This window comes from Myxine glutinosa, chromosome 9, assembly GCF_964187855.1.
Source record: "Myxine glutinosa chromosome 9, kmMyxGlut1.1, whole genome shotgun sequence".
NCBI classification, from domain to species: domain Eukaryota; kingdom Metazoa; phylum Chordata; class Myxini; order Myxiniformes; family Myxinidae; genus Myxine; species Myxine glutinosa.
This window is the reverse complement of record NC_136269.1, coordinates 113,820,223-113,833,196: the sequence shown is the minus strand read 5'-3', so window position 1 is coordinate 113,833,196 and position 12,974 is coordinate 113,820,223. Positions and strand designations below refer to the sequence as shown.

At 44.3% G+C, this 12,974-nt stretch overlaps 1 protein-coding gene across 1 annotated transcript in view; it reads right to left on the bottom strand.

The window, feature by feature from the left end:
• Positions 1-9,909: 9,909 nt before the first annotated feature.
• LOC144893659 (uncharacterized) overlaps positions 9,910-12,974 on the bottom strand; it is a 1,045,304-nt gene continuing 1,042,239 nt past the window's right edge. The window contains exon 2 of the mRNA XM_078784716.1: positions 9,910-11,369. Within this exon, the coding sequence (XP_078640842.1) occupies positions 11,349-11,369 (21 nt within the window). The 3' untranslated portion in view covers positions 9,910-11,348. The remainder of the gene's footprint in view (positions 11,370-12,974) is intronic.

Sequence of the window (12,974 nt, the reverse complement as noted above, 5' to 3'; positions counted from 1 at the left end):
CCCGGTCTGTATCGGCCTACGGACAGGACAATATATTCACTGCAGCCACTAATTATATAAACAGGAAATGATAGGAAATCAACACCTCAGTATCACCCACAGATATTTGTCATATTTCCTCTATTTCCATGAGTCCAATTTGCATTGAGGAACCGAATCTGGGAAATGTCACGGATGTTACACTGGAGTCAATTTGACGATTACGGAAATTTCAAAATCAAAAAATGTAAGACCGAGCGATTCTGCAGACCATCTAGTAAAAGGGTGGTATCAGGTTTCAGAGAAATCAGTTGGTAAATAAGGGACGAGGCGGGATCCAAAATTTCAGGTATAACGAAAATCGAAAATCGATCCAAAATCGAAAAACCGAAGCCTGAGCAATTGTGCGAGCTTACTGTCTTGTATTCATGTGTCAAGTTTCAGAACAATCAGCCGGGTGACAAGGGTGGAGAAGCAAAAATAGCAAAAAGTTAACAGAAGACCGGACGGACAGACGGATATCTGGATATCACGACCCATTTTATAAGGTCATCCCTTCAAGATTGAGATGACCTAACTGGAACGGGTCTCACTAGAGCACCTACCGTTGCCAGGCTAAACAGTTTGCATTTTGCATCCCACTGATAGGCCAGATCTGGATCTGAATCTTCACCACAATGGAATGAATGCTTCCTTGTCATACACTCAACATGTCCACCAAGTTCCATCCAAATCCGTCCACAGCTTTTTGAGATCAGGTGCGATAACTGCTATGTGCTATATATTGTTTTTGGCCCCAATGTCTCAATGGTGATGAATCACTTAAAATAATTCTAGTGGCCGGGTTCGGATCCAGTTCTTTAGCAAAACTAGTTTCGGCCTTGTCACACACACAAGCTCTCCAACAAATTTCGTAAGAATTCGTCCCTAACGTATTGAGATGTCCTGTTCACAGACAAACAGACAGACAATCAGACGCGGGTGGAAACAACGACCTGATATGAAATGGCAGTCTATTTGCCCATTTTATAATCACTCACGATAGTTCTTCTTCTGAATGAACCGCCATTGCACACAAGGCAAGCATGTATCACGTGTCATGGTCCATATCATCACGAGTTACGTTGAATTCCAGTTTCTACCAATATAAACTCCAAAAAATTGCGCATTTGAAACGAGACATCTCCGAACCCGTTGCGGACGGGTACCCTGCGAGTGATAATTTAACTTGAACAGCACTCTACAACGTGGATCGTTATACCACCACCCACATTATTACATCATGATATTTGTACCAAGGTTGACTTAAATCACTTCAGCTGTTCTCAAGTATCACATTTTTACCTGACATGACCTTTGACCCTATAATCTAATCGGTTTATGTTTACATCATTATACAGTGATGTGAAAAAGTAAGTACACCCCATGTAAAGTTTAGACCTTTTCACCATATTTCAACATACAGCGATTTGATCTTCATTTCAACAATATTGACAGATAAAGGTGATATAATATAACAAATATCATGAAACATTTACATTTTGTAGTCCATTGTATAATTTAAATATACATAAATGCAAATTTCGCATGTGGAAAAAGTAAGTACACCCCTACATTTATCACTACTTCAAATATCTAAAATTAGAATGAGGTGCACCAGCTCAGGTGGAAATGATTAGAACATCGTTAGAGAGGATCTTGGAGGAACCTGTCTGATTTAAACATCAGACATTTAGTTTGGTTTGCTCTTTGTTGTTGAAGTGTGCAGCGTCACCATGCCTAGATCAAAAGAGCTCTCTGAAGCCTTCAAAAAGAAGGTTATAGATGCCTACGAGTCTGGGAAGGGATTTAAAAAGATCTCCAAACAATTTGAAATCAATCATTCGACTGACCGGAAGATCATCTACAAGTGGAGAAGATTCCAAACAACTGCCAATTTGTTCAGGCCAGGCAGCCCCAGCAAGTTCAGCCCGAGAGCAGACCGCAAGATGCTGAAATAAGTCTCTAAGAACCCCAGAATGTCATCACCGGACCTACAGGTAGCTCTTGCCACTGTTTATGTCAAAGTGCATGAGTCTACCATGAGAAAGAGGCTGCACAAATTTGATCTACATGGGAGGTGTGCCAGGAGGAAACCTTTGCTGTCCAGAAAGAACATCAGGGCAAGACTAAAGTTTGCCAATGAACACCTAGGCAAAGACCAGCACTTCTGGAACAATGTGCTCTGGACAGATGAGTCAAAAGTAGAGCTATTTGGCCACAATACCAGAAGACATGTTTGGCGAAAACCAAAGACAGCATTTGACCACAAGAACCTGATACCAACTGTAAAGCATGGTGGTGGAAATATTATGGTTTGGGGCAGCTTTGGTGCATCAGGGTCTGGGCAGCTCACAATCATAGAATCCATGATGAATTCTTCATTGTACCAGAGGGTGCTTGAGGATAATGTGAGGCCATCTGTCGGAAAATTGAAGCTCAACTGAAGGTGGACCTTGCAACATGACAATGACTCTAAACATACCAGTAAATCCACCAAGGAATGGCTGAAAAGAAAGAAATGGAGGGTTCTGGAATGGCCAAATCAAAGCCCAGATCTAAATCCCATCGAGATGTTGTGGGGGGATTTGAAACGAGCTGTGTATGCAATTGTGCATGCTGTGCAACAATTTTTTGTTGAACAAGCGTTACGCCTAGGTCCCCCGTCGGGGAAGTGATGTGAGTTGACAAAGTGGAGGACGCAGAAAACATGCTATGATATGATTTTTCGCTCACAAGGTTCAGACATACATGGAGGAGGCCATCTTGGATTTTGACGTGGCGACCCAATTTTCAATAGCGTTCTTCCTTGTGCCGAGATACACCCACACACCAGATTAGAAGTTGGTACTTCGCTTATTTTTCAAGATATTCCGCTCACAATGTTCAGACATACATGGCGGTGGCCATCTTGGATTTTGACGTGGCGACCCAATTTTCAATAGGTTTCTTCCTTATGCCTAGATGCACCCACACACCAGATTAGAAGTTGGTACTTCGCTTATTTTTCAAGATATTCAGCTCACAAGGTTCATACATACATGGCGGCGGCCATCTTGGATTTTGACGTGGCGACCCAATTTTCAATAGCGTTCTTCCTTATGCCTAGGTCCACCCACACACCAGATTAGAAGTTGGCACTTCGCTTATTTTTTGAAGATATTCCACTCACAAGGTTCAGACATACATGGCATCAGACATACATGGCGGCGGCCATCTTGGATTTGACGTGGGTTACACCCACACACCAAATTCGAATGCGGTCCTTCGCTTATGCACGCATGCATGCACGGATGGACGGACGGACGGATGGATGGACGGACGGACGGACACACGGACGGAGGTGAAAACCATAGTCCCCCTTTCGCTTCGCGGTGCGACGGGAGACAATAAATTATTGCAAAGTCAATTTATCATTGCTTTTTGTTCAATTAGATCACCTTTATCTATAGATACTGTTTGAATGAAGATCAAATATTGATATGTCCACATATGTTAAAAAGATTAAAAAAACATTTCATGGGGTGTACTTACTTTTTCCACATGTGAAATTTGCATTTATGTTTATTTAAATTATACAATGGACTACAGAATGTAAATGTTTCATGATATTTGTTATGTTATATCACCTTTATCTGTCAATATTGTTGAAATGAAGATCAAATAGCTGTATGTTGAAATATGTTGAAAAAGTCAAAACTTTACATGGGGTGTACTTACTTTTTCACGTGACTGTACAATGTACATACTTGTACCAAGTTGTTTGAAAATCCCATCACTGGTTCACAAGTTAGCACAGTAACAGAATTTTTACCTCACGGGACCTCTGACCTTTTGACCCCTTAATCTAATCAGTTTATCTTTACATCATTGTACATACTTGTACCAAGTTTGACTTAATTCTCTTCAGCCGTTCTTGTCATCGTGGTAACAAAAACCTATTGCAGACTCTGACCTTTGACCTTTTGACCCCATAATCTAATCAGTTTATCGTTACATCATTATACAGACTTGTACAAAGTTTGGTCAAAATCCCATCACTGGTTCACACGTCTTCTGACCTGGGACCTCTGAGACCTCTGACCTTTTGACCCCATAATCTAATCAGTTCATATTTACATCAGGTTATAGATGCTTGTACCAAGTTTGACTTAGATCCCTTCAGCGTTTATGAAAGTTGTTCATTTCACCAGATCTGTCTGGAACACACTCTCCTGCAGCCCCAGTTATGTCCTATGGATAATTGCAATTCGTGGCTTATAAACAGAGCAATATTAATCACAGCACTTACTTCGTTTGTGGTGGAGTTTGCGTGGAATTATCCATTCTGTGAAACGGGAGAGTCTAGGCCCTAGGGGAACAATCATTCTGTAACATTTGCAATGATTTTGCAATGAGTATTTTCAGTTATAATAATGATAACGATAACAAATTTGATTGGTGTGGAAAGCGACAGGCTTACATTATGTAGTGTCCCCATGGTGTGAAAGGTGAATGATACCTGTCTCGTCTGTCTCACCTCAATGATGATTACTGCTTGCCTTAATTATTGCCTGATGGATTGAAACAGTCACTAAATACCACCCATTGGTGTTACATCCACCCATCCTCATTTCCCCACCTTGCTCAGATGCTTTTTAAGTTTTCTTTTCTTTTCCTAGATGGTGGTCACATGATAAATAGTAGTGCAGAGGTGAGCAGGTTAACATTTCAAAAGCAGTTTCACCGGTTTTCACACGGATGCATCATTTAGCAGCTGGCCAGGTGTTACAGAAAAAAAAAAAGAAGCTTCTGGACATCGACTTGCATCCATCAGTCATGTTGTTATTGCATCGACTGGCTCTGCTCGGACAAGGACAAAAAGCCAAAAAGAACAAAAATGAGTTATTGCCATGGCACTTTCTCATAAAATGAAGCAATAACAAGGAAGAGATTTAAAAAAATTAAACTTTTTTGTTGGCAAGGCAAAGTAACACCTGTTAAAATATCTAACAACTTGTAACATGTCAGAAATGCTCAAATGCAATCGAACATTGAACCAGAACATAATTTTTTGTTGACAACTACAGCATTGTTCTTTGCTCACTCAAGCCAGCTATCATCATGGCACTTATTTTTAATTAAATAATAAACAATAACATCTTCTTTTTTTTTCTTCTTTTTTTTGTATACAGAATTGAGGCTCGTGAAAGAGCTAACATTTATCACACAAACAAATCAAACAGACAAACAAAAAATATAAAAAGAGGGAGTGGTAGACAAGATGGGGAGAGAAGGGGAAGCACACAAACACAACATTTGAGAGCAGGGACATCGGGAGATGTGTGGGAGGGAGGGGGCTTGGGGGGAGGAGGCGTGGGAAGGGGTGGGGGGGGGGGGGTGGGAGAAGTATAAAACACAAGGACACCAAGGACTTCCAGGAAAGAAGTTGGTATTTCAAGATCTTTTCCAAAAGATGCAGTAATTATTGTGAAAGATGCAGTAAAGGCTGTGCACAAAATAGGTAACTTTTTTTTGTAGTTATTTTTGAATACTTGTGACATGACTTTGGCACTTGGTGAAGCATTGCCTAACCCTCATCCAAACAAGACCGACAGTCTAACAACAGGGTAGCCGGACTGAATCTGCTGTCCGCGTCATGTGACCTGATCCTCAGCTCTGAATGGTGGACGTTTGTGAGGGACATCCAAACATACACTCGACGGACAGACAAAGGCTGTTCCAGACTGCATTGCCCTACGCCTTAAAATATGGCTGTCAAACCATGTGACCGATGACATCATCAAATGTTTTTTCTCGACCAATTTATCCCTAGATCACGCTCAATAAATTTCATACTGATCAGATCAAGCGTTCTACTTGTCGATTTATGACGTCATAATGAAGGCACCTATGAAATCATCATCAACATATGTAATTCCCCATGGGGGGTACTTTACAATAAAGCACCTTTCAATTTTTTCCATGGAGCGGTTTCTGAGATATAGAGGTGCAAATGTTTTCGATTTTTCCAAGATGGCACCCATACCACGTGACCGATGACGTCATAATTAATGAAAAATATATGGGAGGAGGCGCTCCTATGGTGAAAATTTAGTGTCAATCAGATTAACGGTTGTAGAGAAAATGAATTTTTAAGGGAATAAACCCGCAAAATGCGGGTAAAAGGGACATACACACATACAACATACACTACATGACCAAAAGTACGCGGACACCCCTTCTAATTAGTGGATTCGGCTATTTCAGCCACACCTATTGCTGACAGGTATATATAATCAAGCACACAGCCATGCAATGTCCATAGACAAACATTGGCAGTAGAATGGGCCGTACTGAAGAGCTCAGTGACTTTCAACGTGGCACCGTCATAGGATGCCACATTTCCAACAAGTCATTTCGCCCTGATAGTGGGGGGGCCAATGTTTTCCCGTTGAATTCAAATGTTAATTTGTGGACACTGGTTGGGTTGTCTTTAGGGATGATAGAAGTTGTAGAAAAAATATGTCTCCATTTTTTTCAAGTTCTTTATAGCGGCCATTTTGGATTATCAAAATGGCGTTTGTTGAAAACCGAAATTGTCATTATCTTGGCTTCTAAATGACCTAGAGTGTTAATTTTGGTGTCCAAATGTACATATTTGCGGATACTTAATCCAATAAACACACATTTATACACCTACATATGATCAAAAGGGTTCTTATGGCAGCCATCTTGGATTTTCACGCACTTATGCCAACACATATATATATTTTTTTCCATCATTTTCACTTCTAAATCACATAAAGGCTGGACTTTAGTGTTCAAATGTACACTTATAATGTCTTTGTGCAATATTTTTAGTTGGCAGTGTTCATTGTTACATTGAAGGATCTCCATCCTCCTCATCATCAGTGTTATCGATTCCCATGGGGCGCTCCTGACCCGTGTTACCACACACCTCTTCATCTGCCCCACACATACACATCTCAGAACAGTTGAGATGCTGAGACCTGCATGAGCAGTGAGACATGCATTGGGTCTTCTTGCAGTTACATTTGATTAGATGTGTGATGGCAGCTGGGGCTGGAGGGTCCTTGGTTGTGATGGGCACCAGCTGATCTCCTTCTGCTCTCCATCCATGTTCTGTTGGTTGTGGAAGCTGGGGGTCCGGTACATCAGCCTGATGCCACACCATGGCCTGGAAATGTGCACGAGCAATGGCTTCATGTAAAGCTCCCCGTGTTGGTGGCAGCTTCTGTGCCTCTAGCTGTTTCTTGGTAAACAGTCTCCACCTCAGCTTGCCCACATCCACAACTGTAGTACGAGGCTCATACAGCTGGCATACAAATGCCTCAATGTCACTTTCTGTGTCAGCTCTCAGCTCCTCAGAGGCCCCAAGGTCATGAAACGCAGATACCACCTCAACAGAGCACCTATTGAGGGCTTGCCAACATGTGAGCTTTCCCTTGCCGGCAAACCGACCAGTCTGGTCTGCTCCCGTGAATGCATGGAATCCTGGTAGGGCTGCAGCCTTCCTGACACCAAGTTCATGTACTATTGGTTCCAGTGAGATTTGCCTCTTCTTGTTCCCCACACCCGTGATGAAGTATGTGTCTTTGCATAGTTCATGGTACCGGTGGAGTGCTAGGATGAATACATCAGTATCAGGTGACTGAATGTACAGCTGTGTTGCACCTCTTCGGACGGCATCTAGACTGTGAAGAAAGATCCTCGTATCAGCCTCCTCCTGGGAGCTACGGAGATGCTGTACATCCATGCAGTTGGAGAAGACATCCTGCCTTGAAGTGACGATGAAGACCTTGGTAGTCCCCTCAAAGTGACACAGAGCTTTCTTTGCCAGATAGACAGTTAGCTCATCTTTGGTGTTGGTGTGCGACAGGAACTGTTTTGCTGTCAGTTTCCCAATCGGGGTGCTGTCTTGAACGTGGTAAGCAGTGGGCGGCTTGCCACCTTGGCGCCTCTCCCGTGTGGCCTCTTTCCGTGAATTTGGCAGATCATATCGGTCAAACACGAGGTGGACTTCATCATACCCGTTGGTCTTGCAGTCCAGTGTTGCATTGAAATGGCCAGCCCACTGGGCACATGTTTTGACCCATTGTGGCTTACCCATTGCTTGCACTAATGCCATGCCGTCTATGACAGTCACCTTCTTGGGAGGGGGTGGAGTATGTTCAGGATTGTCGTCGTCTGGCTGCTGACCAGTGCCAGTTGACTTCTTGGGTAGATCTTCTAGGATGCCCATGAGCTTGCTTTTGTCTGTGCATGGTAGTAGTGTCCCAGCCATTGCAAAGAGGGTTCGTGGAAGCGCGGTGAATTCATATTGACCTATGGCATCCTTCAAGTTGATCTCTGGTCGTGAGCGGGCCACGATCAGCATGCGCGCAAACAGTGACCTGTCGTCTTTCAGCTCTACAACCTTGTCTGCCAGTTTGTGCTTCACAGCTTTCCTGGCACTCTTCCACATCTTCAGTTTGACCTTTCCCATTCTGGCCCAAAGGTTGATTTCATTTGTGTTGATGCGCTCTGCAACCGGGGAGTCAGCCTGGCATATTTCTGTTTGTCATGTGCAAAGAAGTATATGCACATCTCATCCAGTGAAGACAGGTGAAGCTCAAATTGTCCATCACGGGTGGCACGGATGAATGTGTATATCAGCATTATCATCCGCATGTAGCGTCGCACAAACTTGAACAGTGGACTCTTGGCTTCTTTCCTCTCATCAAACTTTGCCATGGCCTCCAGGACTTCGTTTGACTCGAGGACAGCTAGCATGTTGTTCTGCGCGCTTGTCATCTCCTCTCGGTTGTGTAGATGACAGCTCTGGGCAACCTGTTGTGCTGACTGGGTACATGGGCCCCTCAGATGGGGATGCTCTTGGAAGAATTCGTCCACATAGAGGTCGAAGAGGGCTTGGACAGTGGTGATGTGGGCCTCCAAAGCCCTCTTCATGTGCTTGGCTTCCAGTATTTGTCTGGTCGTTGTTGGGCCATAGATATCAGCCTCAGACCAAGCCTCGTCAAGACCACTGTCCTCTATGGCATTCCCAGCAGCCCTCAGTGCAGCCATCACAGTGTGCATCTCCCCTAGTCGCAGTACCCACTTGCCTTTGCAGTCATCTCTGGTCATCTCCAGCTGTTTGGCTCGCTCATACAGGGCCATGTCTAAGGTGATCACTGTCTTCCTATCGGGACCCATGACCATGCAGTTGATTTGCTGTGTCTGTTTCAAGACTGTTATCAGTGTTTGCCATTCATGGGCTGGTGCTGCTACCAATGGCAGGGCGTTGACCTCTGTCAGAGGCTTCGAAGAGGAGAGCAGTGAGTTGTAGGCTGTCCAAGTTGGGATATCGTGATGCTTGATCCTACTGCCAGGTGGTTGTTTTGGATCGTGGACGAGTGACCCAACAGGGTCAGCATGCTGGGGTTCTGCAGCTTGCAGCTGGTCATCTGGTGGGATGATGTCGTCTTGTACGTCCTCAGCTTCAGCTGTTCGCATGATTGTGCGTGAAAGTAGCCACACTGTGTCCGTCGCAGAGTACGGCTTGGTGACATCTGGGTTTGACCGTGTCTTGAAGCTATACGTGGTACCTGTGGCAGATTGTTTGTTTGGTGCTTGGCAAGGAACAAAGTCTGGAGCAGTCAGAACCTTGAGTGAGCGGTGTCTGGCCTTTCGGTCATGTAGTGTCAGTGTTCTATGTTCATCTGTGGAGGGTGCATGTTCCCGTCGTTGGTAGAGTGCCCAGGCTGTAGCATGGAGTGTCCGCTTCCCATCAGGTGTGTCTTCATTGAAGTCACTGTTGTCCACTGCAAAGAAGACAAACGTCCCTATGCGCATGGTTCTTGGAAAGTATACACCCTGTTCTGTCGTAGACTCTATGACTGAGTTGGCCAGCTGTGTCTCCAACCGCAAGATCCGACTATAATCAACAGACAGACCGAACCCATGCAGGAAATCCAGAAGCTTCTTGTTTCTGGTGGACTGATGGACTACAATGGCAACGGCAAGCTGCTGTGGCCATTCTAAGCGATGGCGGAATGGTGCATCTGGCTCTTTGGGCTTGTACGTGACTTGGCGTTTTGACTTGTAGCCGTACATGATGTTCTGACTGATGGTTATAACATCTCGATGAATAGTGGCTGAGCGCATAGTCTCTGGCTCAATGCTCGTGGCTGGTCCTTCCAGTAGCCAGCGGAGGAAAGCATAGAGTACTTTGGGTACATGCTTTTCAGCATCATCAGTGTTCATTTCTCCTTCAAATTGCCATGGGTGCTTGTTCTGACAAGCAATGGCACTGCGGAGAACAGAGGCACTCTCAAACAGTTGTTCGATGTTTTTTTCATTTGTCTTCGTCATTGCATCTTCGACAGCTGCATCACGCACGGCAGTGGAGAATACACAGTCTGACTCGTTTCGACGTTTTGGTTTCATGAAGTGAACGTCATCAATGTGAGAGTTGATTTTCTCCTTCATGCCTTGGGTAGTAGGTGATGGGACATTGTGCACACCATTATTGTCAAGAATCCTGGAGTAAACCGACTTCAGGTCAGACATGTTGAGAATTTCACCAGCTTGGAGTAGAGAGCGAACAAGGCTGACAAACTCAATGTCTGCGGCTATTTTGATAACATTAGTTTCTTGCAGTATGTGTTCTTTGTCATCACTTGATGTCCCACTCTTGGGAGCACGTTGGACATTCTGCACCCAGCATGGGAGATGATACTTGACGTCGATCGCATGAGCATCATGTGCACTGATGGCAGCACTCAGCTGAACTTTCCACTTGTGGTTGCTGCCTTCTTCAACAGCTTTCTTCAGCTGTTTACCTGCGTTGAACGTGCATACAACATGTACACTTTCCTTAGTGACCTCTTGACAGAAGAAACAAAGGTCTCTGTTGAATGGAGTTGATGATGAACGTGTGAAGCGAAGAGTCTCGTCTTGCGTAGAACCTGAGGTACTTGCAGCGGCAGGTGCAGAAGAAGGACGTCCACACCTCTTATGAAGATGCTGGGTGTCGCCATGTTCGCAGGCTTTCTGGTGGCGAACTCTAGCACGCTCCAGGTGAGCAGTGTTGCATGTAGATCCATAACATGCCCGGTGCCACTTTGCTTTATTGTTCCTCAAGTCAGTGGCAGTGAAACAGCTTAATCGTTCGCTGATCTGTTTGAAGTCGGCATCACCATATCGTGCCCTCTCCTGGATGAACTGGAGAAACTTTGCATATGAGCCCAGTGCTGGCTCAGTCACTAGTGCACCTTGGGGATCCTGGCACTGAATGCAAAGTGTGAAATCAGTTTCTTTCTTGGTTTTCTTGCTTTTTGGCTCCATCATAGCTCAGGGTCACGAATCTGGAACATACAAATAACAAATAACAATTAAGATAGATGTGCATTAAGTTAGATTTTGGACACTGGTTCGGCTGTGCCATAAAAACCTATTTTTATCCCTTGTAGGTTATTAAAGAAGGTTTCATTCAATTCTCTATCCCCAAAAATGTACAACTGGACACCAGAATCGAAACTCTAGGTCATTTAGAAGCCAAGATAATGGAATTTTACGTTTTCGACATCCGCCATTTTGAAAATCCAAAATGGCCGCCATAAAGAACTTGAAACAATTGGAGACATATTTTTTCTAGAACTTATATCATCCCTAAAGACAGCCCAACCAGTGTCCAAAAATTAACAAGCAATTTCACCGGGCATTTCAATCTGCTACATTGGCCCCCCCACTATGACCTCAACCCCATCGAAAACCTTTGGCATGAATTGAAACGCCGACTGCGAGCCAGGCCTAATCACCCAACATCAGTGCCCATCCTCACTAATGCTCTTGTGGCTGAATGGAAGCAAATCCCCGCAGCAATGTTCCAACATCTCGTGGAAAGCCTTCCCAGAAGAGTGGAGGCTGTTATCTATCTATAATTCCAGTAATCTCTGTACGTTTGTACGTTTGTACGTTTGTCTGTCTGTGACCGCTGTTTCTCGACAACCACGGGTCCGATATACTTTTAACTTGCCAGGTATATTGCTGGGGACCCGAGGATGTGCCTTTTCAAGGTTTCATATTAATCGGACAATTACTTACCGAGCTATGTCCAAAAAACGATTCAACCAATCAGAGAGCAGCGAACGATCGCGTGTGCCGGCGTTGCGAATGGACCAAACCATTCCATGTAAATAGAGGGGGGGGTTCTGTGGTCGTTGCGAATGGACGAAACCATTTCATGTAAATAGAGGGGGGGGATTGTCACTGTACTCGCAAGCCGTTCGCCGTTCGCTTTGGCGTTGCGAATGGACCAAACCATTTCATGTAAATAGAGGGGGGGGGGATATAATTTTAGATAGATATATAGTACGGGCATATATATAGTACGGGCATGCCCTAGTCTATCTATAATTCCAGTAATCTCTGTCTGTACGTTTGTTTGTCTGTGACCGCTGTTTCTCGACAACCACGGGTCCGATATACTTTTAACTTGCCAGGTATATTGCTGGGGACCCGAGGATGTGCCTTTTCAAGGTTTCATATTAATCGGACAATTACTTACCGAGCTATGTCCAAAAAACGATTCAACCAATCAGAGAGCAGCGAACGATCGCGTGTGCCGAACGTGGCGGGCACACTCTGCCTCGGATGGCACATTTGAGAGCGTATTCATTTATTTCACGTTTGCAAACTATGTTGGCGTTAAACTATGTTTTACAACTAATAAAAACGAATTTGCGATTCATTCGCTTTCCTGCGCGTTTGTGCACGCGATGGCGATTTCTTTACCAAACTCCGGAAGCCGTTCGCTTTGGACCAAACCATTGCATGTAAATAGAGGGGGGGGATTGTCACCACTCGCAAGCCGTTCGCTTTGGACCAAACCATTTCATGTAAATAGAGGGGGGGGGATATAATTTTAGATATAGATATAGTACGGGCATGCCCTAGTCTATCTATAATTC